Genomic DNA, 25,104 nt, shown 5'->3' with positions numbered 1-25,104 from the left:
TGGCAGTTTTTAAGTTATTAGTTTTTAAAATCAATACTTTTTAATGGAAACAACTTGACCAAAAATCTGTCACAGAATTTTGAGACCTATTAAAGCAAAGTTTAATGAAGAAAAAAAAAATCAGGCCAAGCTCAAATGATAATACTGAGCCTCAAGCTTCTGGAGAAAGAAGAGCAAGTCAAGCCCAAAGCTCATACAAGGGACGAGATTATAAAGAGCAGAGCAGAAATTAGTGCAGTGAAAGGAAATCACACAAAGAATCAAGTGAAGAGTTGGTTCTTTGTAAAGATTAAATAAATTTGACAAGCCCTTAGTAACCTTATCCAAAAAAGAAAAGAGAAGACTCAAATCCATGCAATTAGGGATGAAAATGATGAAACTACAATAGATTCAAGAAATCCAGACAATCATGTATACCTTGAGAACCTGTATTCTAATAACATGGAAAACACAGAAGAAATGGGCAGATTCCTAGATACATATGAATTACCATAGCTGATTCAAGAAGATATAAAAATCCTAAATAAACCATTATCAGCGATTGAAATTGAAGATGTAAATAAAGAAAGATGCCAACAAAGAAAAGCTCAGGCCCTGTCGGAATCATTACTGAATTCTGTAAGAAATTTAGAGAAAGGTCAGGCATTGTGGCACACACCTGTAATCCCAGCTATCAGGAGACTGAGGCAGGAGGGTAATGGAGAGTTCAAGACTAGCCTGGGCTACAAAGTGAGCTCAAGGCCAGCCTGAACTGTATAGTGAGACCCTGTCTCAAAAAAGACAAAAAAAAAAAATTTAGAGAACACCTAATGCCATGACCTCTTACACTCTTTAATGAAATTGAAAGGGAAGCAATACTTCCAAATACATTGCTGGAATCAATCACTACCCTATACCAAAACCATAGAAGGAGCCAGCCAAAAAAGACAACTCCAGTCCAATCTCCCTAATGAACATAGATGCAAAAATCCTCAATAACATAGTGGCAAACAAATGCAGCAAATCATCAGGAAGATTATACACCATGACCAAGTAGGGTTCATCCCAGGGATGCAGGAGTGGTTCAACATACAAAAATCAATAAATGTAATATAACATATTAATAGACCAAGGACAAAAACTACATGATCATCTCAATTGATGGAGATAAAGCTCTTGACAAAATCCAACACCCACTCATGATTTAAAAAAGAAAAACCCTACATAAATTGAAATAGATCATCTTAATCTCAAGCTGATAAAAACCATCTATGACAAACCAACAACTAACATCATACTAAATGGCCAAAATCTGAAAGCTTTCACTTTAAAATCATAAACAAGACAAGGATGCTCACCGTCACCACTCTTATTCAATATTGTTTTGGAAACATTAGCCAGAGCAATCAGAAAAGAAAAAGAAATAAAAGGAAGAAGGGTAGGAAAGAAAAAAGTTAAATCATAATTATATGCAGATGACATGATACTCTACATAGAATCTCCAAAGATTCCACCAGAAGACTTGTAGATTTAATAACCAAATTCAATAGCATAGCTGGATACAAAGTCAACACTCAAAAATAATAGCATTTATGTACACAAATAAACTCACTGAGAGAGAAATTGGAGAAATAACCCATTACAATCATGTCCCCCAAAATGAAAAACCTAGGAAACAATCTAATCAAAGATGTAAAACATCTTTGTATTGAAAACTACAGGACTCAGAAAATAGGAGACTGAAGTGACTATCAGAAAGTGGAAGGATATCCCTTGTTTTGGGGTAGGAAGAACCAAAAAAAGAGAAAGTGGCCATACTCCCAGAATTGTACAAATTTAATGCAACCCCAATCAAAATACCAATAGTATATCTCACAGAACTAGGAAAAGCAATCCTAACATTCATTTGGAACCAGAAGAGATCTAGGACAAAAAAAAGCAATTCTGGTCAACAAAAGCAAGGGAAAGGACATCACAGTCCGTGACTTGAAATTATATTAGAAAGCTACTGTGATAAAAAAAAACAAACACCTATATTACTGGAAAAAAAATAGAAGCACAAAGATCAGTGGAACAGATTAGAATATGCAGAAACAACTCCAAACAGCCATTTTATCTTTAACAAAAGAGCCAAACACATTCACTAGAAGAAAGCCTCTTTAATAAAGTGTTGGAAAAACTAGCTTTCCATGTGCCAACAATTAAAACTAGCCCCATATCTTTCATCAGGCATTAAACTAAAGTCAAAATGGATCAAAGATCTAAATATTAAAACAGAAACACTAAATCTGCTGGAAGACAGAATAGGGAGAACTCTTGAAGACATTAGTGTAGGCCAAGACTTTATGAACCAAACCTCAATCAGAAAATATCACAAAGAATCAACAACTGGAGTCTCATTAAAAAGATTTTGCACAGAAAAATAAACCACCAACAGAGTGAAGAGATAACACATAGTGAGTTATGATTTGAGGGCAATTGAATCTATAGTGAATGACTCAATCCTGAAACCAGCCCCCGAGGACTTCCACCAAGTGGACTGAGTGTCAGTGGTTGCCTTGGTTGCTTGGTGTCTCCTATATCAGGCCAGGAGCCTAGCTGTATCATAAGAGAAGCCAGCATCTTCTATGGACATACAACCGGCATGGGGTCCCTATGACAACTTGAAGCACAGCGGGTCTTCAGGTTCCTCCAGGTTACCACTAAAACCACAATCAGGTGTGGTTCATGTGGCTTCAAACCTCCATGGAGCGAGGTCTGCCCATGGGAAGGGTGGAGCAAGGGCCTGAGTTTCCTGCGTCCATTGGTGCCTGAGAGGAAGGAGAAGGACGGACATTATGTGTAGGGGTTGTACGGGCTGCAGAAGTAGGAAGGGTATCTCATGGGTCTTAGGGCTGGGCAGCAGAATGATCTGAGGCAGTGTCTCCTAGAGAGTGGGATGGGAGCTGTGATGTTTGTGCCTAGATGTCCTCCCAAGCCTCATGTGGTCAGAATCGCTCTGGAGGCAACTGGATCTAGAGTGTGTGACTGATCAGTGGTGCAAGGCTGGGATTAAGGGTGGGTGACTGCTGGATCCATCCGCAGGTTGGATTGGCACCGCCCTAATTCCAGGAGACTAGATGCAATATGAAGGACAGAGAGGGGCTTGTCTCACTCTTTCTTGTTGCATTCTGCCACCATGAACTGTTATCCTTTTGTCACCTTGAAGCCAGCTGATTATGAAGTAATATGTCTACACACCGTGAGTTAAATAAGTCCTTTCCCCTTTACCTTTGGGTGTCAGGTACTTTGTTGCATCAATAAGAAAAGTAACTAACACTCATTTTGAGGGCAAAAAATTGCCAGTTGTTCCTTAGACAAAGGATTAATATCTAGAATATATAAAGAAGGAGCATGCTTGTAATCCCAGCACTTGGGAGGCTGAGGCAGAAAGATTACCATTAGTTTGAGGACAGCCTGCATTCCAAAGATGCAAATTAAGGGCTGGTGAGATGGCTCAGTGGTCTAAAGCACCTACTTAGAACAAGCTTAGCAAAGCACAGGGACCGCAGTTCAATCCCCCAGCACCACATGCCAGCCAGCCCCGCCCCCTGGTGGGCTGAGCTGGCCACACACACACACACACACACACACACACAAAACAAAACAAAACAAAGATGCACATTAAAAGAATGCCAAGATTCCATCTCACTCCCAAACAATGGCCATTATCAAGAAATCAACCAATAACAAATAAGTGCTGGCAGGGCTAAGGGAAAAAGGAACCCTTCTCCAATATTGGTGAGCATGTAGACTGGTACAACCGCTATGGAAATCAGTGTGGAGATTCCTCAAAAATCTAAAACTAGGGTTTCTGTCTGACCCAGATACTCCCTTCTTGGTGATGTCTTCCCAAAAGAATTGAAAGCATACATACACCACAGCAGCATATGTATACCCATGTACAGTATGTATTAGCTAAATTTTGGAACCATCCCAAATGTCCATCTGCTGATGAGTGGATACAGATTATTTTTATACTGCTCTTTCATAATTAAGAATGAACTTGATGTTGGATTGTTTTGATGAATTCAAACATTTATAGTATTTGATGCCAATAGAATACCTACATATGCCAGGACTAAACAAAAAAAAGGGGATACAAAGGAAAGATCATTTTGTATATATACATACAAAAGAGGATAGATATACAGCTACTTTTGCTTAATTTAATGAGAAGAAAGAGGTGTACTAATAGTGGTTGGACAGGATATGCTGTCTGCTTCTTGTACTATGGATAATCACTAAGAAGATAACAATGTACAATGTGTTGATTATCAAAACTGTCCTATTAATCAGATTTGAAACTGTCTCATTCATATTTGTTTCTCAATAAAATTAAAACAAAACAAAAAAAAGAATGAACTTGAGATATTTCTAAGTAAATGGCTGCACTTTGAGACCATACCTCCAAGTGAGATAAATTAGACACACATTTAAATGTCACATGGGTTCTATGATGTGAGAAACTAAAAGATAAAATATAGTAGGTATTGGGAAATGCGAAGGAAGTGTTCAGATAGAAGGGGAAATGGGGGAAGAAAGGAAGGCAGGGACAAGAAAAAATAGAAGGAAAGCAGTGGATACAAAGCTTTTGTAAGTAAGGAGGGGCAGGTGCTTATACCACTGAGCTCTATCCTCAGTTCAGGAGTCATCATTCTGTGCTTTTTCTTTCTTATGTGGGGGGTTGGTTATTTAAGATACAGTCTTATTATACAGTGCAGGCTGGCCTTGAACTTACCATGTAGCCTAGGCTGGTCTCTCACTCATGGTGATCCTTGTGCCTCAGCCTCCCAAGTGTTGGCACTGCAGGTGTGCACCACCATGCCTAGCTTGCTGTCTGCTTTTTGGGACAAGATCTCATTATAACCAGATTGGCTTTGAACTTGGCATCCTTCTTCCCTGGCCTCCACATAGACAGGATTGCAGGCATGTGCCACCATGCCCAGATCAAACATAATTAAACATTATAATCTAACACATGAATATAATAATATTATTAGGCTACTATTAGCACATTATATTACTTCTATAAATTGCATGGATTCTAAGACACTGGTCTATACTTATGTAGTATATCACTGTGAAAGAAAGATCTTCATCATTTAAGATATGATTCAGTGTTTTGTGTCTTAACATTTTTATCAGTACATTCTAGATACATAATGGTAACATTCATCGTAGGGAATTTATACCTGTACCTGATGTATCTTGCTTCTTTTTTTCCCCAGTCCCTCCCTTCTCTTCTCACACCATGAGTGTGAGGCCAGCCTGAGCTACATAGCAAGTTCAAGGCCAGCCTGCACAACATAATAAGACTGTGTCTAAAATAACCAACCCCCCAAATAAGAAAGAAAAAGAGCACAGAACGATGACTCCTGAACTGAGAATAGAGCTCAGTGGTATAAGCGCCTGCCTGGCAAGCGCAAGGTCCTGAGTTTGATCCCCAGTACAGCAAAAGAAATGAAAAGAAAAAGGCTCCATGCCAGGAGTATAGCTCAGTGCTTAGCCGTGGGCTCAGCTCCAGCCCCACAAAATAACAACGGTAATAATATGTAATAAACACACTTTTACAAAAATATCTGTAATAGTTCAGCAGTCTGAGTGCCTGCCTGGCAAGTGCAAGGACCCAGGTTCGACCTCCAGTACCGCATGCCGTGCCAGCTCCAGAACCCTGGGTGGCCCATGCCAGCTCTGGAACCACTGAATATATTCCTTTTTGTTTTGTAGGGTGGATCTTCGACATCACACAGAAATACGATTTTTCCTTCTATATTTGTGGCTTGCTTTACACAGTGGGGATACTCTCCTTACTCATCCAGCCATGTATCCAGCTTATAGAACAAACCAGAAGAGAGAACACTGATGGCTCGCAAGCCTAGTGCCATGTGGGTCCCCTGTGGACGGGCCCCTGGCACCCACGCCTACCTCCTGTGGCCGCTGTGAGGAGCCATGGATGCAGGGCAGCGTCCCTCAGAAACACCACTGTCCTTGCTTCATCAGGAAGCAGTGCTACCTCTGGTTCTGGGGAAGGGTGGTGCTGAAAGGTTTTGAAAACTGTAGTTTTCCAAGATGACAGTATTTACAGCCTTTAAAACAACTGGTAGAAATGTCCTAAAAAACAAAAAACCACAAAACCCTCTCGTTTGTTGGACGTGGTGACACATGCCTTTAATCCCAGTACTTGGGAGGCTGAGGCAGGAGGATCACATTCAGGGCCAGCTTGAACTAGGTTGTGAAACCCTGTCTTGACAAAAATAAAAAGAACTGCTTTCTTTGATCATCCGCCAGGACCAGGGTTTTAGCTATAAACATAGAAAAGAAATAAAAGCTTTTCAACCCAATTACTTCTTTGTAAAGCTTCTGTATGCTTCCAGAAAGTATACAGATAAATTGGGTTTCAAGCACAAGAATATGACAGAATAATTATGACAGGGAGTTTATTGCTCTACCAGTATAGTAGAAAGGCATGCTCCAATTTCAAAGGTAATACAATTTAGTACAACTAAAGAAACACAGCTTATATTTTTATGAAAGAATCCTGCAGGAGGATTTACTGATCCTCCTCTACAAGATGGTGTATACCATCAGTTCTAATTCAGTTGTCTAGTAATAAAAGATGAATTCAGTAATTAACTAAATCTTGAGATAAGACTTTAGCAAGTAAATAATAGTAACGATTTGCTTAACAGAAACCATATTTGTACACACATCCCTCGAATCAAGGGCTACAATTCAGGTATTTTTATTTGTATTTTTGACCTCTGTCCTAGAATATTGGTGTGTTCTGAGCCTTGAACCATGTTTTCAGAGTTTTACCTGCCCAGAAGATAGAGTACAGAATGAATCCCTCATGATATGTAGTGAGTAACTCAGTCACGTGGAAAGCATTTGCTCACCCAAAACTTAGGACTGTCCTAAGACTTCCTCGGCGGCGTGCAGAACTGAGAGGAACTCTCCTGGTCTAGACGGCTGCGCCCCTAGTCTTGGGAGAGGGTGAGAGCCCACTTCCGGGGCCTCGGTTGTGGCCGGAGCTCAGTACAGTTGTAGAAAAAGTTCTCTTACTTGACTTCTTACATCCACGTCAAATTATACACTCCTTTATCCGAGATGCCTATTTTTCTAAGCAAAACACTTTTTGGACTGCAGAATGTTCTTCCCAGAATCATTTTGAAATTTCTGACTGCCTCACTCGTTTACACAGTATTGTACAAATCTTTCAATGCCTCCTCCCAGGGCTGGCAGTGTCCTCAGCGGGGCAGGCGCTTGCCTGGCATGTGCAAGGCCCTCAGTTGCATCCACAGCGCTGCAACTTGGAAATAAATTTCTACTTACAATTTGCTTATCACCCATAATAAATTCTCCAATGTCATGGCAATGTGTGGGGTCAGGCTTCTCTAAAATGAATACAGTGCAGTCTCAGTTATCCCTGGTAATTAGAATAGCAATGCTACTAGAAAGTGGGCCATAGGATGATGCTCCGAGCCTGATGTTAGCTAGCGTTTCAGTTGGCTTCTGCCAACCCCTTCCTTGCTGTTTGTTACCAAGTGATTCAACAGACAAGTCTGCTTTTGTTTCCTGTCCATTATTTTCTGCTGTAATGTCTAGTGGGAGGGTTGCGCAAGAAAGGATCACCAACATAACAACAATGATAAAGGCAGCTAATGGGAAGGAAACAAAGGCCTGCCTAATATACACATGCAATATTACCCCCAATGACCTGAGAGCTGCCTGGAAATTGCTACAGACAGTAAATTGCATGTCACACTCCATTTGGTTTAACACAACAATCTGTTAGCATGATGGCTTTGGCTGCCGTTAAAGAAGCCAGCTCTCCATTCTGATCAAAGCAATCCTAAAAGCTGAGGCACTGCTACACATATTTACTGTAAAACTAGCGGGAGTGATAGAAAGATAATAGTGTGTGTTCTAAAGACGTCACTACTCTCGCTTTCTGGCAGCACCATGTTAACAAGAGGCAGCGTTACACATTTTGAATGGTGCTATTGTGTTCGGATGCTCACAGTGCTGGTAACATCAGAAACATGAACTTTGCATCCAGCCACTTAGCTTTAATCACATCCGAGTCAGACCTGCTCGAGTTCACTTCGGACAGTTCGGTGATTTCTGTGTTTCTGGGAGTGGCGATTCCTACCGCATCAGTAGAAGTCCCCAGTTTACAAAGATGGTGTGAGACCTGCTTGCAATATTTATGTGACATCAGAATAGTATGAAGAATTACAGCAAATACTTCCTGTTTGCTATTATACATAGTTCTTTAAAGATATCATAAAAGGTTAATTGTATAGATCACGTGCTTTATGATTTTCTCCTTGTGTTCCCAAATGATTTTTATTTACATATATCTAAATAAAGGTTTTCCTCTTTAAAGATGATAAGTGAGTTTTATATAAACTATCAGGGTGGGATATTTTTTGGAATCTTTGGTTTTGTTTATTTGTTTTGTTTTTTAATTTTCTTTTTGCTTTAAAGAAAGCTCTCTAAAATGTAGGTAGGGGGCTGGCAAGATAGCTCAGCAGTCTAAAGCACCTGCTTAGGCAAGCTTAGGCAAGTGCTCAGGGACTGCGTTTGGATCCCCGGAACTACATGCTGTGCCAGCCCTGCCCCCAGGGTGGGCTGAGCCAGCCACAAAATAATAATAATAATAATAATAATAATAATAATAAAGTCTATGTGAAATGTAGCTAATGATTGATTACCTGTTTCTTTCTTTTATCTGGAGCAGTATTTTTTAGTTATGGTCATAGAAGTGATACAGGAATGACAGAAGGTGTTCCAAATCATAAAGGAGATATTTGATATTTTAACTGCTAGATGACTGACATGTTGAGTTTATATACCCCCAAGATGAGTTCTGAGGAAGAACACAGGTTGAGTAAGACATATTTATTGAGGAAAAGATGGCTTCTCTCTAAGAGAAAAAGAAGGGGACTCAGAAAGTGGGTTGCCCACGAGCTTAAAGGAAGTTCTATAAAGCAAATTCATGAGGTGGGTGTAAGGTAGGACAAAACTATGATTACCCAGTAAAATTACAAGTTGCTTACATAATACTGATCCAATGGGGAAACAAGTCACGCAAGTGTTCATGGGCAGAACCTTTGCTGGGAAGGATGGGTCAAGGTCTTGGTCCCCTTGATGCCCATTTAGAATGTCAGTCATATTGTTTATCCCTTGGGAAAGTTCATAGGTTCCAGAGAGCCCTTCCCAGTCATCAAGGCCCAGGAAATTTGTATCTGTAATCCCATGGAAAAGTTATTGGAATCCTTCTGAGTTAATTCCAACCTACCAACTCCAGTGCAAATCATGGTGAGAATAAGACAGAAAGGCATATTTGTACTTATGGGGAGCCAAAGGTTCCTAACTACAGTTATAATAATGGCTAACTGGAACAAAGGCCTCAACCCAGGGCCAAACCCAGGTTTTATTAATCCATGAAGAAGGGAGCAGCTTGAGGATGAGTGACTGTGAGAGTGGCTGGAAGTAGGTGAGTGCTGTGGGCTGGGCTAGGTAGGAGGCCCAAAATCACCTCCACTATGCAGCGAGGAGACTCTGCAGAAACAGTAACCTACATGACACGACTGTCTCGGGGTTGGTACTTCAGCTCTGATGTGCAATCTTTTATGGCCTGGGTGGTCACAGCCTCTCACTTCGAGGTGCAATCCCAGCCTACAGTGTGGAGCACAGTGCTCCACCCCACCCCGCTCACACGTTTTATTGGGGAGCTATGAGGGGTGGGAAACACTGCCTGCCATCTTCGCTACAAAGGCTACACATCAGCATCTTGGCTGGACCCAGAGGTATTGCTTAAAGCCAACTGAAGGGATGAGGAAAAGTCCCAGTCAGCTCTGCACACATCAATGCATGGAAGTGGGGCCAGGTTCAGCCAAAGTGGAGACAACCGCTTCTCCTTCAGGGAGAGCCACCCAGGTGTCCTCCACAGTAATCAGCTCATCTCTGTCTTGAAGCCTGGCCTTCCACAAATACTCCTCCACTCAGCGGTGCTGTGTTCTTGTCCTCTGCACCTGCTGCTTGGAGGGCCCATACCCGTCTGACCACCTGGACTACTCCCTAACTTAGCTGTCTACAGCAGAGCTAACCAGAGAAAATCACCTTGGGTGACTGTTAAGTATCAAGTATATTATGTAAAAGTTCAAATTTTTAACTGCTTAAATAAATATATTAAGTTCTAGCAAGATTGAGGGAAAGAATAAAAACCTTTGTCCATGCAGGTTTAAAAAGTGTCAGATCCAAATGTTCAATTTAAAATATGCATCCAGCTCTTATTTTAATACAGCTGTTGGATCTCTAAAATATTTTACTACATGTGAATAAATAAATGAACAAGAATATTTTGCCTTATTGCTTATTACATAAAAGACTGGGGGGAAATTATATGTCTATCAATAGGCAACTGTTAAAGTATGGTACTGGCCTCAGATGGGGTCCAAGGTGACAAGAGGCAGGACCTCAATTCAACCTGAGCAGGCTTTTGACATCGTTGCAGAAGAGCATTTTGGAATGCATCAAAGATGCATGCTGGTTATTAGACAGTGTTGGGAAGTAAGAAAAAGTAGGGAAGCGACTTTAGCTTGGAGCTGAAGCTCCGAGGGAGAGGGCTGGACTGGCCTGTGACAAGAAGCGGACGGGCCAAGGCTGGCTAGGGTCTGGCTGATCGTGGTCTCAGTTCTGCTTTCGCAAGGCCGCTCCAAAGGTGTCCTTATCACTTACTCCCGGCTCCAGAGATGACTTTCTCCTCAAAGCAGTCTGCCTTGCAGGGGCTGTGCTGGAATTCACGTTGACCACCCTCGTGACTGGAGACTTGTGAGTGCTTTGGTAACTGAGTGACCCCAAGTTCCTTCTCTTGGTGTTTTCAGTCTTTTTTTTTCTTTCCCAGTGTACGGGAGGCTGAAAACAAGAGGATCACTACGAGTCCCATCTGTGTAGCGAGACTCTGTAGACCCTGTACTAAGTACGTTTAAAAACAAACAGTGCATGTGTGGGGGGGTGTGGCTCAGGGGTACAGCCCTTGCTCAGCATAGTGAAGCTGAACCCCAGAACCAAAGAAAAAGGAAAAAAAGAAAGAAAGAAAAAGAAAAACCATGAGGACCTAAAGATATTTTGTAGGCTATACCAGTGATATTTTTACTGGAAATTAAAAATAAAGTTTTAAAATATTTAGATATGACTTTATTTTAAAACAATGATCCTATTGTGAATATAACTTCTTCTGAAAAGGATACTTTTAAAAAACTTCGTACGAATAGTGGCATTGTTCTTCATATTTTTCAAAATTTCATTCTTGTCTTATCTTAATAATAGACAGGTAGATCTCATATTTGCTTCTATAAATATGTTTAATTTTGATTTTCTTTTTTTTAATGCAACAAATTTTATTTAGCGCAGTCAGTCCCAACATTCATCACAAAAAGTTTACAGAGGATAGAAAGTCCATTAATAAGAGCCAGTCTTTACCCAAGGAAAACAGAAAATATATTATTATTTTTTAAAAGATAAATTCCTTTTCAAGAGGAAACTTGTACTGATTCTTTTATTTTTATTTATTTATTTTTTGGTGGGACTGGGGATTGAACTCAGGCCCTTGCACTTGTCAGGCAAGTGCTTATTCTACTGAGCTTCTCCCCGCCCAGAAAATATATCATTGATTCAAAATATTTTACACTTGAATGATAAAGTATGACAACTTACTCTGGGCACCTACTGATAAGAAAAAGGAAGACTGAAAAGAATGTTCTAGAAGAGGCCAATCTCCTGCTGGTATCAGAGGTCAGTAGAGGTCACCAAGACCGGCAGTCTTCCTTGCTTTTTGCATTAGTGCCCTCAGCTGGAACTGTTTACGGGACAGAAGATGCACATGCTTCAGGAAGACATCCAGGTCTATGACTCCCCGCCTCAAGGCTTCTCACAGGTAAAAAAAAAAATAGTGTCTTCGATTGCATTCTCCTCTGTGTAGAGATTGAGGATCTGTTTATATAGTGGGGCTGTGGGGATGATGACCTCATCGATACCACTGTTTTCAGACGGATTTTCCATTTTCTCCAGAGCAGAACTGAGTTCTTCATCCTTCTTTTTCAAAAGTTCTGTTTTTGTCAACTTCAGCTACTTCTTGATCCAAGTGGGTGAGCATCTCTTCCAGTTTCTGGCGTCCTTTTTTCATATCTTCCTCTGTTCTTTTTAAGGCATTAAGCTCTGCCTGGGCACAGTCCATTTCTTCTTTTGTTCGCCATCTTAGTTTGTCACTGACTGCTGAAATGACAGAGGCCTGGATGGTGTCCTCACTGACGGTGCTATCTCTGCTGGGACCCACAGTGGTCACAGGTAGAGGCTGGGAAGGGTACTGGGAACTTGTGGCAGGCTCACCTGCTGGGTATGGACACCCTGGGTAACCCCTGGGATCAGGAGGCTATCCAGATGGGTATGCAGAGATTCCACCATGCCAGGCATGCCTGGCATGTAGGAGATATTTGGTGGCCCTGCTGCCTGGTACGGTGGGTAAGATGCTGACACAGTAGGATGAGAAAAGACGGGAGGCTCCTCTCCAAACACCACAATCATGACCTGAATAAGCCCCAGCAAGTCTGACTGAGGGTGTTTCCATTCATGCAGGTAAGGGAGATATCTTTTCCCATTTGCATCAACATGCTCTCCTGTTTTAATAGTCATTGAACTAGTAGGCTCCGTAAGGCACAGGAATTGTTCCAGTGAGGTTCATTAGTTCCCTAGAACTGCCATCATTAAAAGCATATGAATCTAATACAGGTTTGCGATCTTAGTATAGAGTAATAACATTGACAATTTCACATACAGTTAGTCTCTGTATTTGTACTTAGACGCCATCTTCTTGAGCTGGCTCTCCAACACTGCCATGACAACCGCCTGGCAACTCTTGTCCTTGCTGGCAGAGGGTCAGCTGCTCAGCGGGGCCACCCTAGACAATCGCACACCAAGTGGCCAGTCCCCCGCCCCACCACCACCACCTTGATTTTTTTTCTTTTTTGAGACAGTGTTTTCCTACTCACCCCAACCCTCCTGTCTCAGCCTCTTGGGTGCTGGAATTACCAGTGTGTACCACCATGCCTGGCCTATAAGTGTAGTTTTAATACCACACTCAACAATTACATTTCCTAAAAGTGAGTAGAACCTGAGACCAGGTTAATGAATTCTTGTACAATGTCACATTAAAATCGATTGATTTAAATCCCAGCATTTGATAGGCTGAAGCAAGAGGATAATAAGTTCACAGCAAATTTGGGCTATACAGTGAGACAAAATACATGCTAAATGACTTAGCCTACATTCTGAGGGGATCTTTAGCCCATCTTTTATTTTGTAACATAATGCCTCGGCTAGGCATGGTGGTGAACGCCTGTAATCCCAGTACTTGGGAGGCTGAGGCAGAAGGATCATTACAAGTTCCAGGCCACCCTGGGCACTTCTTTGAGATAGTGAGACACTATCTCAAAGAAGAAAATAAAAAAGAAAAATCCACCGTACTTTGGTCATTTGGAAACTATGACTTTGGTCATTTGGTTCACTGAGTCTGTTGATCTTACAAATTTTTTTTTATATCACACAATATTTTTTACATCAGGCCAGGTGTGGTGGTGCACATCTGTAATCCCAGCATTTGGGAGGCTGAGGCAGGAGGATTACCACAGATCTGAGGGCAGCGTAGGCTACATACTGAGATCAAGACTACCCTATCTCAAAAACCAAAAGGAAAACAAAACAAAACAAAACAAAAACTTTTTCTTTACATCAGTTACTGTGTATATAAAAATCATAGTTATTCCTTTTATATGAAATTTCCTGAATTGAGAAATCCACAGCGACTGAAAGTGGTGGCTGGGGCCTCAGGGGGAAGGGATTAGGGCGTGACTGCCGACCCGCACCATATCTTTTTGGTGTGCTGAAAATGTTCTGGAACTAGAGAAGGACCACAGCTGCCCAACCTTATGACTATGAGGACTGCTGAATTCTACTTCAAAAGGGTGGATTTGATGCCAGGTAGTTGTATCTCAATATTTTAGAAACTGGACATGTTAAAATCACCACCAATCTCTTTAGAAAAGTACTTAAGAACACTTTAGGTATTAGAAATGACAAGCTTATGGAAGGTGGTGTAAGTCCTCCAAAATTCTGATTTCCTTTTTAAAGCTTCAAGATGATCGTTGCCAATGAATACTGTGCCTGTTGTCCTTGGAGAGTCAGCCTGGTTCTCAACAACGTGGTCACAACGCGTCTGCCAAACTCAAACACGGTGCTTCCTGGAAAATGCACATCAGCTTGCAATTCGGTCTCGTAGCTGCTTTTCTTCACGACAAGCTGTGAGGCTGGTGGTGGACAAGCCTTATGCTTACTTCCGTACTGCCACACACTAAAGATATAAACTCTGGGGTAAAGACTTCAGTAAAAGTTAATTTACTGTTTCCTTGAAGATATCTGCATGCAGATCTGCAGTACACAGTGTGAAGAATACCATGAGCCCAGTTTTTGTGGGGTCACCGCTCTAACCCCCACTGAGGCATTGGCAGTTTTTGCTCACCGTTGCTTTGCAGATCAGAACAAGCATCGACACAGTTGCACTGGGATCAACCAGCAGAGTCAAGTCACCTGGCACTTGGAGTGTTCCAGGGTCACCGGGTTTATTTCCAAGCACTCCTTGCTGCTGAGAGCAGAGACCAGCAGGCAACCAGCAAGTCCAGCAACAGCCACGTTTGTAAGACCGCAGCGCAGCTCTGTAGAGAAGATACTAACTCCACCTCCACTTTGGTGGCTGAATCTTTATCAGACAAGCTGCCTTCTCCTCAGAAAGTGGTGCTGCTGTGGTTTCTTTTGCTGATTTTCATCCAGCAGCATTCAGCAATGTCAGCTGAATAGGCTTGCGCATCTTGCTTGGAGCAGTTCAGAGCAGCAGCTAACCCTGGCTGGTTCTCCAGTGGTTTTTCATTTCTCAGCTGAGGAGCTGTAAGGATTTGTGTGTAACTATTAGCAAACACTATCACATCTGCATTTAAAGTATTCCTCTTTTCTTTAAACTCTAAATGATCCCTCTCAAAATGATGCTTGGCTACACAGTGAGTAGCAAGACCCTGTTTTAAAAGGCCAAACCAAAATAAGAATAACAGGCTTTTAAGTGAGGGGAGGCCCTGGGGAGTGCACACTCAGCAAGGTCCACTCCAGGTCTTCTCCAGCCATGGTCCAGGCCACCAGTGGTGTCCTTAGGGGCAGAGCCACAGGGATGGGCCCTGAATGCAAACTTAACAGAACGAAGAGAAGGCAGCTGCACTCACCAAAGCTCCCCAGTGGCGCCTGACCCCATGTGGGGGGTTAAGTTTGGTGTGTCCAATTGACTGGCTTGGGAGCTGCCCAAGGACATTAGTGAAGCACCCCTCTGGGTGCGCCTGCTGACCACAAAGGTGCCCTTTGGGCACTGCGTATGGTCCCAGGCCTTCTCTATGATGCCTCTGCCCCAGAGCCAGGCAAGCATGAACCGCATTCTCTCAAACCACGTGCCTCTCCTCCTAAGCTATGGGCGTATGGCATCGTGGCTAGCAACGGTGAACTGACGGACACACGATTACATCAGGGAAAAAGGTCAAAGCCTCGTGGCGCTTTCAAATGTTTAGATATGACAGGTGTCTGTAATCATTTATTGTTTTTGAACAGCAAAGCTCTTCTCCTACGGTTCAGGGGTGAGCAGTGCTGGGAGCACAGGGAGCCGGGAGGCCCTCTGGCTTTCAGCCCCTGCTCTAGGGCCACACTCTGCATCTGTGGCCCACAGCGATGATTTGAGAAAGGCACTGGTGACCAGGTTCTGCTGCGTCTGTGTGCAAAGCCACTATGCTTCTCAGATGACTGAATCAAGAGGTTTGGACCGTGCAGGGAAGAATGGCCAGGCCTCCCTGCCCCTTGCGTAGGAAAAGGAATGCTTAGAGTAGCGCCGGCTGCTGGCTTTCCCGTCTTTGCCTCCTCTTGCGGAGCTGCCGCTGCAGCTGGAGCTTGTTGGTGAAGAACATCTGCCTCCAGCCCATGTCCTCCGCCAGGGTCCTCATGTCTGGAGTGATGGTGTCGCAGGCCGACTGGACAATCTGCTCCCACAGCATGTCAGACCTGCACAGCTGTGGGGAGGGGAAAAATCCAGAGGTGGATTAGAGTACACGGGTTCAGGAGAAGTCATACACTCACCCCACATCACTAGCACACTCCCGCTGCCTGCAGGAGTGTGGAGGAAGGTGTGCCTGACACAGCTTCTGCTCCAAGAAACCTTGTTCAGGAAGGAGGCAAGTACACAAATAGCTAGGGGTGAGATGGTAAGCAATCTTGGGTCAACAGAAGAAAGTAACTCCTGATCCCATTGAGGATGCAAGAGAAGGCAGTTACTGCTGACACGACTACAGATACAATACTGTGTCTTCACTTTGCAACTGCCCACACAGCAGAAGTTAGCAGCAGAGTGGTCAGGACCCGTGCCCAGCACTGCTTTAGCTTTTACGGCTAACTTATACTCTGTCCTCACTGTATTTGGAATGCTGGGATTGGGATACAGGACCTTGCACAGGCTAAGCGAGGGCCGTGAGCCAGAGCAGCACACCCACTATCAAAGTTATTTGTGCTTTGTTTTTATTTTATGTTGCTAAGGACAGAACTCATTGCAGCCCTGCATTCATTTTAAGCCCTCGGTGAAGTCAGCTCTGAAAATCCTGGGTTTGAACACCTGATAGCTCTGCTTGCTAAGAGCACCTCAGTGGTGAGCTTCATAAAATGAACACAGAAGCCTCCGGACATGTCAGCCAGTGTGTCGAGAATCCACCACTTTCTTGTGCCAGGATTCTGTCCACAAGTTTTGCTCCAAGTCCTCTGGCTGTGTGTCAGGCTGAACTGTTCTCCCGCAGTAACTTTCTTTCCCTTACCCTTTCCCTCCTATCCTTCCGAGACAGGGGCTCACTGTGTAGTTCAGGGGTCTCAATCTCATTGTGTAGCCCAGGCTGGCCTTAAACTCAGTGGCCATCCTTCTGCCTCAGCCGCCTGAGCACTGGGCTTCCAGGCCTGTGTCACTACACTCAGCTGCAGAGTAATTTCAGTGAAACGCCCATCCATGGTCTTAGGACATCTCGAGCCCGGTATCTGTGAAGGCTGTATCTTCTTTCCAAATTCAAAGCTGCCAAGTTCAGCTTCCATTCTTTCTTCATACCATTTTCCTACCTGGCACCATTAATTATGGCAACTATTTTTGTTAGTCCCCTGCTGCTAAATACTCTCAGAACAGAGTTTTCCTGGGACTGAGGATATAATTCAACCACAGCGTGCTTGCCTAGCCTATGCGAAATCCTAGCTTTGATCTACAGCTCTGCAAAGTGCAGCAAAGGCGATCTTCTGACCCCTTCTGTGGGGTCCAACCACGGCCACCCTCGGCTGAGGAGAGACCACTCTAAGCCTCTCCCATCCTGCTCTGCTTTTACCCCTGCTTAAGAGGCCTAGTCATGGGTTACTGAGACCCAGTCATGGTGGCTACACCCATGACTCCCACCACTCAGCCTTGGCAGACAAACACTCTGACCTGCATTTTTCTAGCCTTGTCCCTGGCAGGCAGGCAGGCACGTAGGCAGGCAGCCGCATCTCCTTCCCACTGAACTCTACCCTTGCAGCACCCTTCATGTTCACGACCCTGTAAAGAACCTTACAAAGGAGCAGGAGCCCGGCAGTTCCTCTCAGGTCTGCTCTGAAATACACCTGTCCTGCTGAGCTGGTATCCTTGTTTTTCTCCCCAAATCATCTCTAGCATGCCTTGGGATCCATCGAGAAAAGTACTGATTATGTTTATTATCTCCAGCTTTGGTGGCAGCTACGGATTTTGGTGTAGGTAACGATGCGAAAGGTGTTTAGGAAGGGGAATCACACCGTGGAAACCTTGGGAAACACAGAGCCGTGCTGAGAAGGCTTCCCCGTTCCCACTGTGGATGCTGCCCGGGTTCATCATTCCTGAGTACACAAGTATTCAAAGAAGTCAACCACTAGCCTGATCTTCCCTTATCTCTCATTTTTTTTAGTGGTGGTGGTAGTGATACTAGGGATTGAATCCAAAGACCGTGCACTAAGCTACAACCTCAACACTTCTGTGTTCCTTTTTATTGAGACAGGGTCTCACTAAATCACCTAACTGCCCAGGGCGGGCTCTGCTGTGCCCTACCCTCCCAGAGTGCTGGGATTACTGGTGTGTGCTACTGTACCTGGCCCTGACATCTCTTTTGAGTCAGTGGTGGTAACATGTGAAAATCCAGATGTGGAGAAAGCGAAGCTATTTGAAGGCCACCAAGTAGCACTGCAGCACACTGGCCTGGCCCACCCTGCCCCAGGCCCTCCCCCAGGTAGGAACCTCCACAAATTGCCCAGGTAACTGACTCCCCTTACAAGCTGGCTGAGAACCGCAAGGAGCTGAGTGGCCCTTCAAAGATCAATAATAGTGAGAAATAAGATGAGATACAAATAAAGTCCATGCAGATCACTAGCCTCTGAGTAATGGAAATTTGATTCTATTACTGAAATAATGAAAATTAGGTTGAACTTATTATTTTCACCATTTACAATTCTCTTTTTAGGGGCAACTCTACCACATACAGGGGAGAAACAGTAATATTTCTCAAACTCCACAACACTGCATCCAGTTGCTCTGGAGAGAGGTCAGGGGATTGGACGCCTGATCCTCTAGACAGAAGCACACCGTGACAGAGAAAAGGGCAGCAATGGCTAAAGCAGAAGTCAAAACCCGATGTGAGTGTTGGCAGATGGCTCCTCCTAAAGGTGGCCCACTAGACACCTGCTGCCAGGCCTGCACTGTTCACTGTCCTTCTGGAGTTGGCCTCCAGGTTCTGACTATCCCAACCAAAGACATGAGTGAAATGAGCAAAAAGCAGCAGCAGTTTATTAGAAAAAGTCAAAGCACAAAGTGAGGGAGGAACTAAACCGGTTCTGCAGAGTGGCCTGGGCCAAGGAAAACAGCAAGATAAAAATCCGCCCTGGAGGCCCCAAGGCGGAAGGCTGTGATAGTGTGATAGTGCCACAATGGTCTGTAGCCTTTCATGAGGCCTAAATCTTGAGGAAATCTGAGAGGACTTCTACACAGGAGGCCTCAGCAGCGGTGCTGGGGCCATCCTACTGAAAACTCAGCAATCCACGTGCAGGGTGTTGAGAACTGTTCTGCTCCTGTCCTGGGACTCTGTGATTAACAGGTCATAGCTGCTCCCCCTGCCAGCTGTGCCACAGCCTAAGCTCGTCCCATGACTACAGGACAGTGGCAAGGGGGAAACTGAGTAGTCAAATTGTACCTGTATTCTGAATGGCTAGCTCATCTGATTGGTTAATGAATAGATGATGATAATGATGATGATGATGATGATGATGATGATGATGATGATGATGATGATGATGTTGTTTTTGGCTTGGACAAAATTAGTGATGCCAATGACTTGGAAAAATAAAACTGAGGGACAAAGAGACACTGTGAGGAGGTCAGAGTGTGGGGAAATCTAGACGGTTTGGACACACTGAACTGAGGCTGCTGTGATATACCTGAGTGGGCTTGCTGAACATACAGCTAGACTGAGAGGTAAGAAGGCAGGCAGGAGAGAAACTGGGCTGGAAATGTGTTTCAGAAGGATCAGTACACAGTGGTACTTAGTGCCCTTGATTAGGAACTACACTCTGGATGTAATGGAAGACAGAGAAGGTAGCCCAGGGTCATTCCAGATGAGGCAGCCTGGAAGTTGTAGTTTTCAGTAAAGGAAACAGAAAAAGAGGAGGGAAAAGATCTGGAATTATCAAATGTGCTCAATGCTGTAGAGAATTCAGATAAGATGCAAACTAACAAACTGATGGGGCCTGGAATGGAGCTCAGTGGTAGGGAAGGTGCCTAGCCTCGTGAAGCCTTGGGTTCAAAGCCCAGCACTAGGCAAAAGGCAAAACAACAGACTGGTGCACTTCAAAAGACCATACAGGAGAAACTTTGTCAGGGGCGTTATCAGCAGCATGGTTGGTGTGAGCAATGGTACAGCCAGCCACGGCAGGAGAACAGCAAAAGTGGGCAGCATATAGGGTGTATGATGCAGGGTTGATACAGGACTTCCCCGAAACCCAGAGAGCAGAAGGGAAATATAACACCCGACCTGCTGGATGTCTGTTACTCTGGGATCGTGTTCTCTGAAATCACAGAATGAATTCTAGGAAAAATGGAGATTAGGAGTAGCAAGTATTTATTGAGAGAGAGAGAGAGAGAGAGAGAGAGAGAGAGAGAGAGAGAGAGAGAGAAAGCAAGCTTATAAGAGGGAAAGAAGGGGGTCCTGAGTAGGTGACCTGGGGATCCCACTTCCCAAGGCCACAAGGTGAGGTGGATATAAGGTGGGACAAAACAATAGCTAACTAACAAAATTACAAGTATATTCCCTTAGGTAATATTGATCAAATGGGAAATCACACAGCGGGTATGAAATGGGACAAAATTATGGCCAACCATTAAGATAAGTATAGTCACTTAGGTAATATTGATTCAATGGGATCAACAGAGAAGCAAATCATGTAGCAAGAGCACAAGGGATGAGCGAGTACTTTCCTGGAAGAGCTAGGTAAGGTTTTGGTCCTCCACCCAAGGCGATTGATGCCCAGTTAGAATATCACCACTGCTGTGCATTCCTAGGGCAAGCATGTGGGTGTAGGCATTTCTTTATCCTGAGGCCTGTCAAAGACCTTCAGCTCCCATGATGAACGTAGGCATCCTAGGCCAGCACGGACGAGCCAAGTTCTCTTTTGTCTGGTCTCTGATTTGCAGGGACAGGACATGCTAGAGCTCTACCTGGAAGGAAGGTCAGGCCTGTAGGACTGTAACTGACACATGGCTGTGTTTGAAATCAGCTAAGGTCTGGCCCTTTTGGCTGCATTCCACCATCAGCACAGAGCGCATCACAGGTTTTGAGTTGTGACTCTGACTTTTTCAATGCTCCCTAAGCTGGCAAGTGAGGTTTTGAAGAAATGTTTTCTTAGATGAGTAGAGGGATGGTTTTGTACTTCTGACTCACCCGCATGATAAATTGCAAAAGAGAAAGTAGATGTCCTCTGGCTTAAATTCTGTGAATGTGAGTTCATCAGTCATGTCCACAAGGACATTGTCTTTATATCTGGCTTCTGATTTTCCGTCCTCTGAATCGGTGACTTCTTGGCCTCCCCAGATTCCCAGACTTAGCACCTGAAGGTCCAGCTGGAAGCCAATGGCCTGGAGGGCCTTTCTAGTGTCTTCTGAGAGCTGGGTTTGGTGTTCTCTCTCCCTTTTCTGCTAATTACTTACATTCTGGGGATTTTACGTGTTACCTCTAACTCTTGGAGCATTAAAGGTTAGCCACAGGCAGGCGAGATAGCTCAGTGGACTAAGCGCCTGCTTAGGCAAGTGCAGGGACCAGGGTTTGATTCCTGGCACCACATGCTGCACCAGCCCCATCCCCAGATGCACTGAGCTGGCAACAGAGATCAAATGTGGTGATGCACGCCTGTAATCCCAGTGCTGGAGAAGCTGAAAACAGGAGTATTACTATGAGTATGAACTGTGTGGTGAGTCCCTGTACCAAATACATTAAGGAAAAAAAAAAAAAAAAAAGGTTAACCACTATCTGAATGCCTACCATGTGCTAAGCATGGAATGCACAGGATCCAAGGTTGTGCTCAGGGGTTACAGAGGGTGGGCAGGAGATGGAGGCAAGAAGTGCAGACAAGAGCAGGGAAGTTTAGCAGGTCCAGGACTGCTTCCTTATTAAGTGGCAGAGCCGGGATCCTGGCTGAGAACACTTGCTAGTTAACGCATCTGCCTTGGTTATGGGAGAACATTCGACAGTGCTGACCTTCCTTAGGAGGAGTTACCTTTGTGGATGTGTTGGCTCCCTTGGCTGATGGGCACTGTGGCAACAGGGGCTGAAACAACAGCCTGTCGCTCTGCAAGAAGAAGCTTCCTGGACATGGATGCATCTTTGAGCAGCAGGCAGAAATGCAAGCTATACTCTCTCTCTCTCTCTCTCTCTCTCTCTCTCTCTCTCTCTCTCTCTCTCTCTCTCCATGCTTACCCCAAAATTCCTTCAGAGTGTTCTGCACTTACCCATCACAGACAGCTAAGTTACCTAGAAACAGTACAGGTGGCACACAGGGCTGCACCCTAGAGGGGCCAGCACAGAAGCTGCCTGTGCTGCCCACGGGCCCTCACCACGACCACTGTAGTAGACTGGCCTACACCAGTCTTAAGTGCGGGTACATTTCCCAAGACTTTCTTTTGTTACTGATACTTAGAATATGTAGTATGAATGGAGAAAGTCAACTTGGAAGGACTCAAAGGCTCAGGAACATGGTGAATGCCCAGCCTAACATCACACTGTCCTGGGGGCTAAAGATGGGTGTCACTTTATCTGTAACCTTCATTCTGTGAATGGAATGACTGTGGCCTTAATGCTTATGCAGAAAATGGTTATGCTTTATGACACTGTTGCTTTCTTTTTTTTTTTTTTTTGCTTGTTTGTTTTTGCAGAACTAAGGATTGAACTCAGGCCCCTGTGCTTGCCAGGCATGCTCTTATTCTATTGAGCCATCTTCCTGGCCCTGTTACTTTCTATTTGTATTTCATTCTTTCCCCTTATTACAGTGCTTTTAGGCTGGACAAGGTGTGACAGTAAACAGTGCTGGCTGCTTCCCGTTGAAAAGTGAGGGTAGCGGTGTATGGAGAGCAAGACAGCGCTTGCACGTTTCTCCTTCCTAGGAGGAGTAGTACACCTGAACCAGCTAGGCAGGGGGATCGATGCCATGCTTGGCTGATGGGCTTGGGGGCTGCATAGGTCATCTGGGGCTCTTGGACCTGACAGTTGGCCAAGTAACCACCCACAGCACAGTCGCTATGGGCTTAGCTCCCCCTGGTGGTGCATGAAATTACCTACCAGGTTGAAAGGAATAAGGTTGTAGATAAAACCTCTATTTTAACAAATGGGGAAGTAAAGGTTTCAGAGAGGATACAGGTGCTGCCCCAGGTGTCTGGTGAGAGCAGCCAAGAGCCTCCTTCTCTGGGTTAGTGATGATGTAACTGCACCACATTCTGCAGTGAAGACAGGAAAACCCTAGCCAGTGAGTGCCAGCACTTTATCATTTCTGGACTTTCTGCCAGGGGGAGGAGCAGGATGCATATGGGAATAAAGCCAGGGCCTCAGGCTGCTAGCATGAGGTCTCCCACCAACTACATTCCCTGTGTGATCCTACATCCACATGACCAAACTGGGCTGTCAAACACAAACATGGCAAGACGAGGCACGGGAAGGCTTCAGGTGGTGGTTGCTTCACCTATTTGGCCAGATGTGGGGATCGCATCACAGGGAGTCTGTGGACACAAGGGAACATCTGTCGCTCCACAGCCAAACAGTGGCAGGGGAGACTTTCTTCCCTGGCAGCCTCACGGTTATTCCTGAGTCACAAGCAGGATGAAGACAATTACATTCTGGCCATGCCTATCCTCTTTCTGTTGGGGACTCAGTCTTCTCATCCGGCTGCCCTGTAGATTTCCTGGGGGAAGCCCGCTGCCACCTGAAGGCAGGGTCCTCACGTGAGACCGTGGTTAACCTGCCTCAGGCTGACGCTGACCCCTACTCCAAGACCTGTACCACGCCCAGCCTTACCCTGCAGACTGTGCTATTGGACAAGGCCTGTTTCCATGGGAGAACCCAGCCACGGACCCAGCCAGATAACCCACAGAAACACCATGGGCTTGGTCAACAGGGGCTCCACGCCAGGGCAGATGGATGGATGAATCTGATTGCAGGTGGCTCAATGGGGGACAAGACATTTGCAGTCTGCTTCCAGGGCCAAGGCACCTCCCACTCTAGAGGTGCAGACGCCACTGTGGAGCCATGTATGGCTCTGGCACCCTTCTGTGCTCACATTACCTCATGCACCTAGTGCACAAGGCATCTCTAGAGAACAAAAAAAAAAGGTTGAGGGGTGGAAGAATGGATTTTCCTTTTTTTTTTTTTTTTGTCCTTTTTAAATTAATTTTATTGAGAAACAAATAGCAATGAGACAGTTTCAAAACCGATTAGTAGGACAGTTTCAATAATTAATACATTACATATTGTTGTCTTCTTAGTGGTTAATCATAGTACAAGATGCAGACATGATATCCTGTCCAAACACTATTAGTACAAATTTTTCTTCTCATTGAATTAAGAGAAAGTAATTGTATATCTATCCTATTTTGTATATACAGATACAAAATAGTCCTTCATTTGTATCCACATTTTTGGTTAGTTTTGTCAGATATGGACATTCCATTGCATTTAAATAGTGTAGGTGTGTGAATTCAAAAAAACAGTCCAACATAGTCCAGTAGTCCTTAATAGTTGTGGGTTATCTGTAGGACTAGCAATGTCAGAAGCTGACTTGAGCCTTTTACAGCTCAGCATATTAATATGGCTTTACTTTTTATACCTCATGTTTATACTTTTCTGCTGGATGGTTAAGACCAAGATAAAGCAAGACCTATATAACAAGAAATGTAACTTTTGTATCTCACAAGGTCAGTCAAATCCCCTCATGATTTACCCTGAAGCCCTGTACTGCAGTTTGTAGAGCCTTTGTCAGTGTTAGCCATGTGACTGAGTCACGGCCATTGCTTGGCCAATTTGCTCTCTGTGAGAGCCTGAAAGAATGTTTTCTCTCCATGTGACTCTCCTTAGGCACACTGAATCTTTGATCACTTTCCTCTGTGGCCCCATAATCTCCTTGATCAGAAAATTTGGGACACAACTGAGTTATATGATGTTATAGTACAGGTTCTCTTATGTCCTGAGTCCTCACTGACCTTGAAAGGCTAGGGCCAAAATGTTGACTGTCCCTGCAGCCCTTCTTTTTCTCTAATTTTTGGTCTGCAAGCTTAAGTTATTAACCCTCCAGAAGAGAAGCTTAGGTATTATTACCCTAGTTGAGCTTACCCTCACTATCTGTCTGAATATCAAACATCTTAGACATAACATGAAACAT

At 44.3% G+C, this 25,104-nt stretch overlaps 2 protein-coding genes and 1 pseudogene across 3 annotated transcripts in view; 1 reads left to right on the top strand and 2 right to left on the bottom strand.

The window, feature by feature from the left end:
- Positions 1–6,201, top strand: part of Slc16a14 (solute carrier family 16 member 14) — a 36,518-nt gene extending 30,317 nt beyond the window's left edge. Inside the window, exon 5 of one of the 2 annotated variants that reach the window (XM_004637381.2) lies at positions 5,749–6,201. In XM_004637381.2, coding sequence (XP_004637438.1) covers positions 5,749–5,900 — 152 coding nt within the window. In that variant the 3' untranslated portion in view covers positions 5,901–6,201. Of the gene's footprint in view, positions 1–3,063; positions 3,393–5,748 lie in introns of those variants that run through there. The other variant, XM_023722221.1, reaches the window with a different exon arrangement.
- Positions 6,202–11,804: 5,603 nt separating this feature from the next.
- On the bottom strand, positions 11,805–12,969 carry LOC101586667 (annotated as a pseudogene).
- A 1,911-nt stretch (positions 12,970–14,880) lies between these two features.
- The window catches only part of Fbxo36 (F-box protein 36), an 88,423-nt gene continuing 78,199 nt past the window's right edge, over positions 14,881–25,104 (bottom strand). The window contains exon 5 of the mRNA XM_004637380.2: positions 14,881–16,178. Within this exon, the coding sequence (XP_004637437.1) occupies positions 15,990–16,178 (189 nt within the window). The 3' untranslated portion in view covers positions 14,881–15,989. The remainder of the gene's footprint in view (positions 16,179–25,104) is intronic.

Source organism: Octodon degus, unplaced genomic scaffold (assembly GCF_000260255.1).
Source record: "Octodon degus isolate 3935 unplaced genomic scaffold, OctDeg1.0 scaffold00089, whole genome shotgun sequence".
NCBI classification, from domain to species: Eukaryota; Metazoa; Chordata; class Mammalia; order Rodentia; family Octodontidae; genus Octodon; species Octodon degus.
This window is presented reverse-complemented; position numbering and strand designations above follow the sequence as displayed.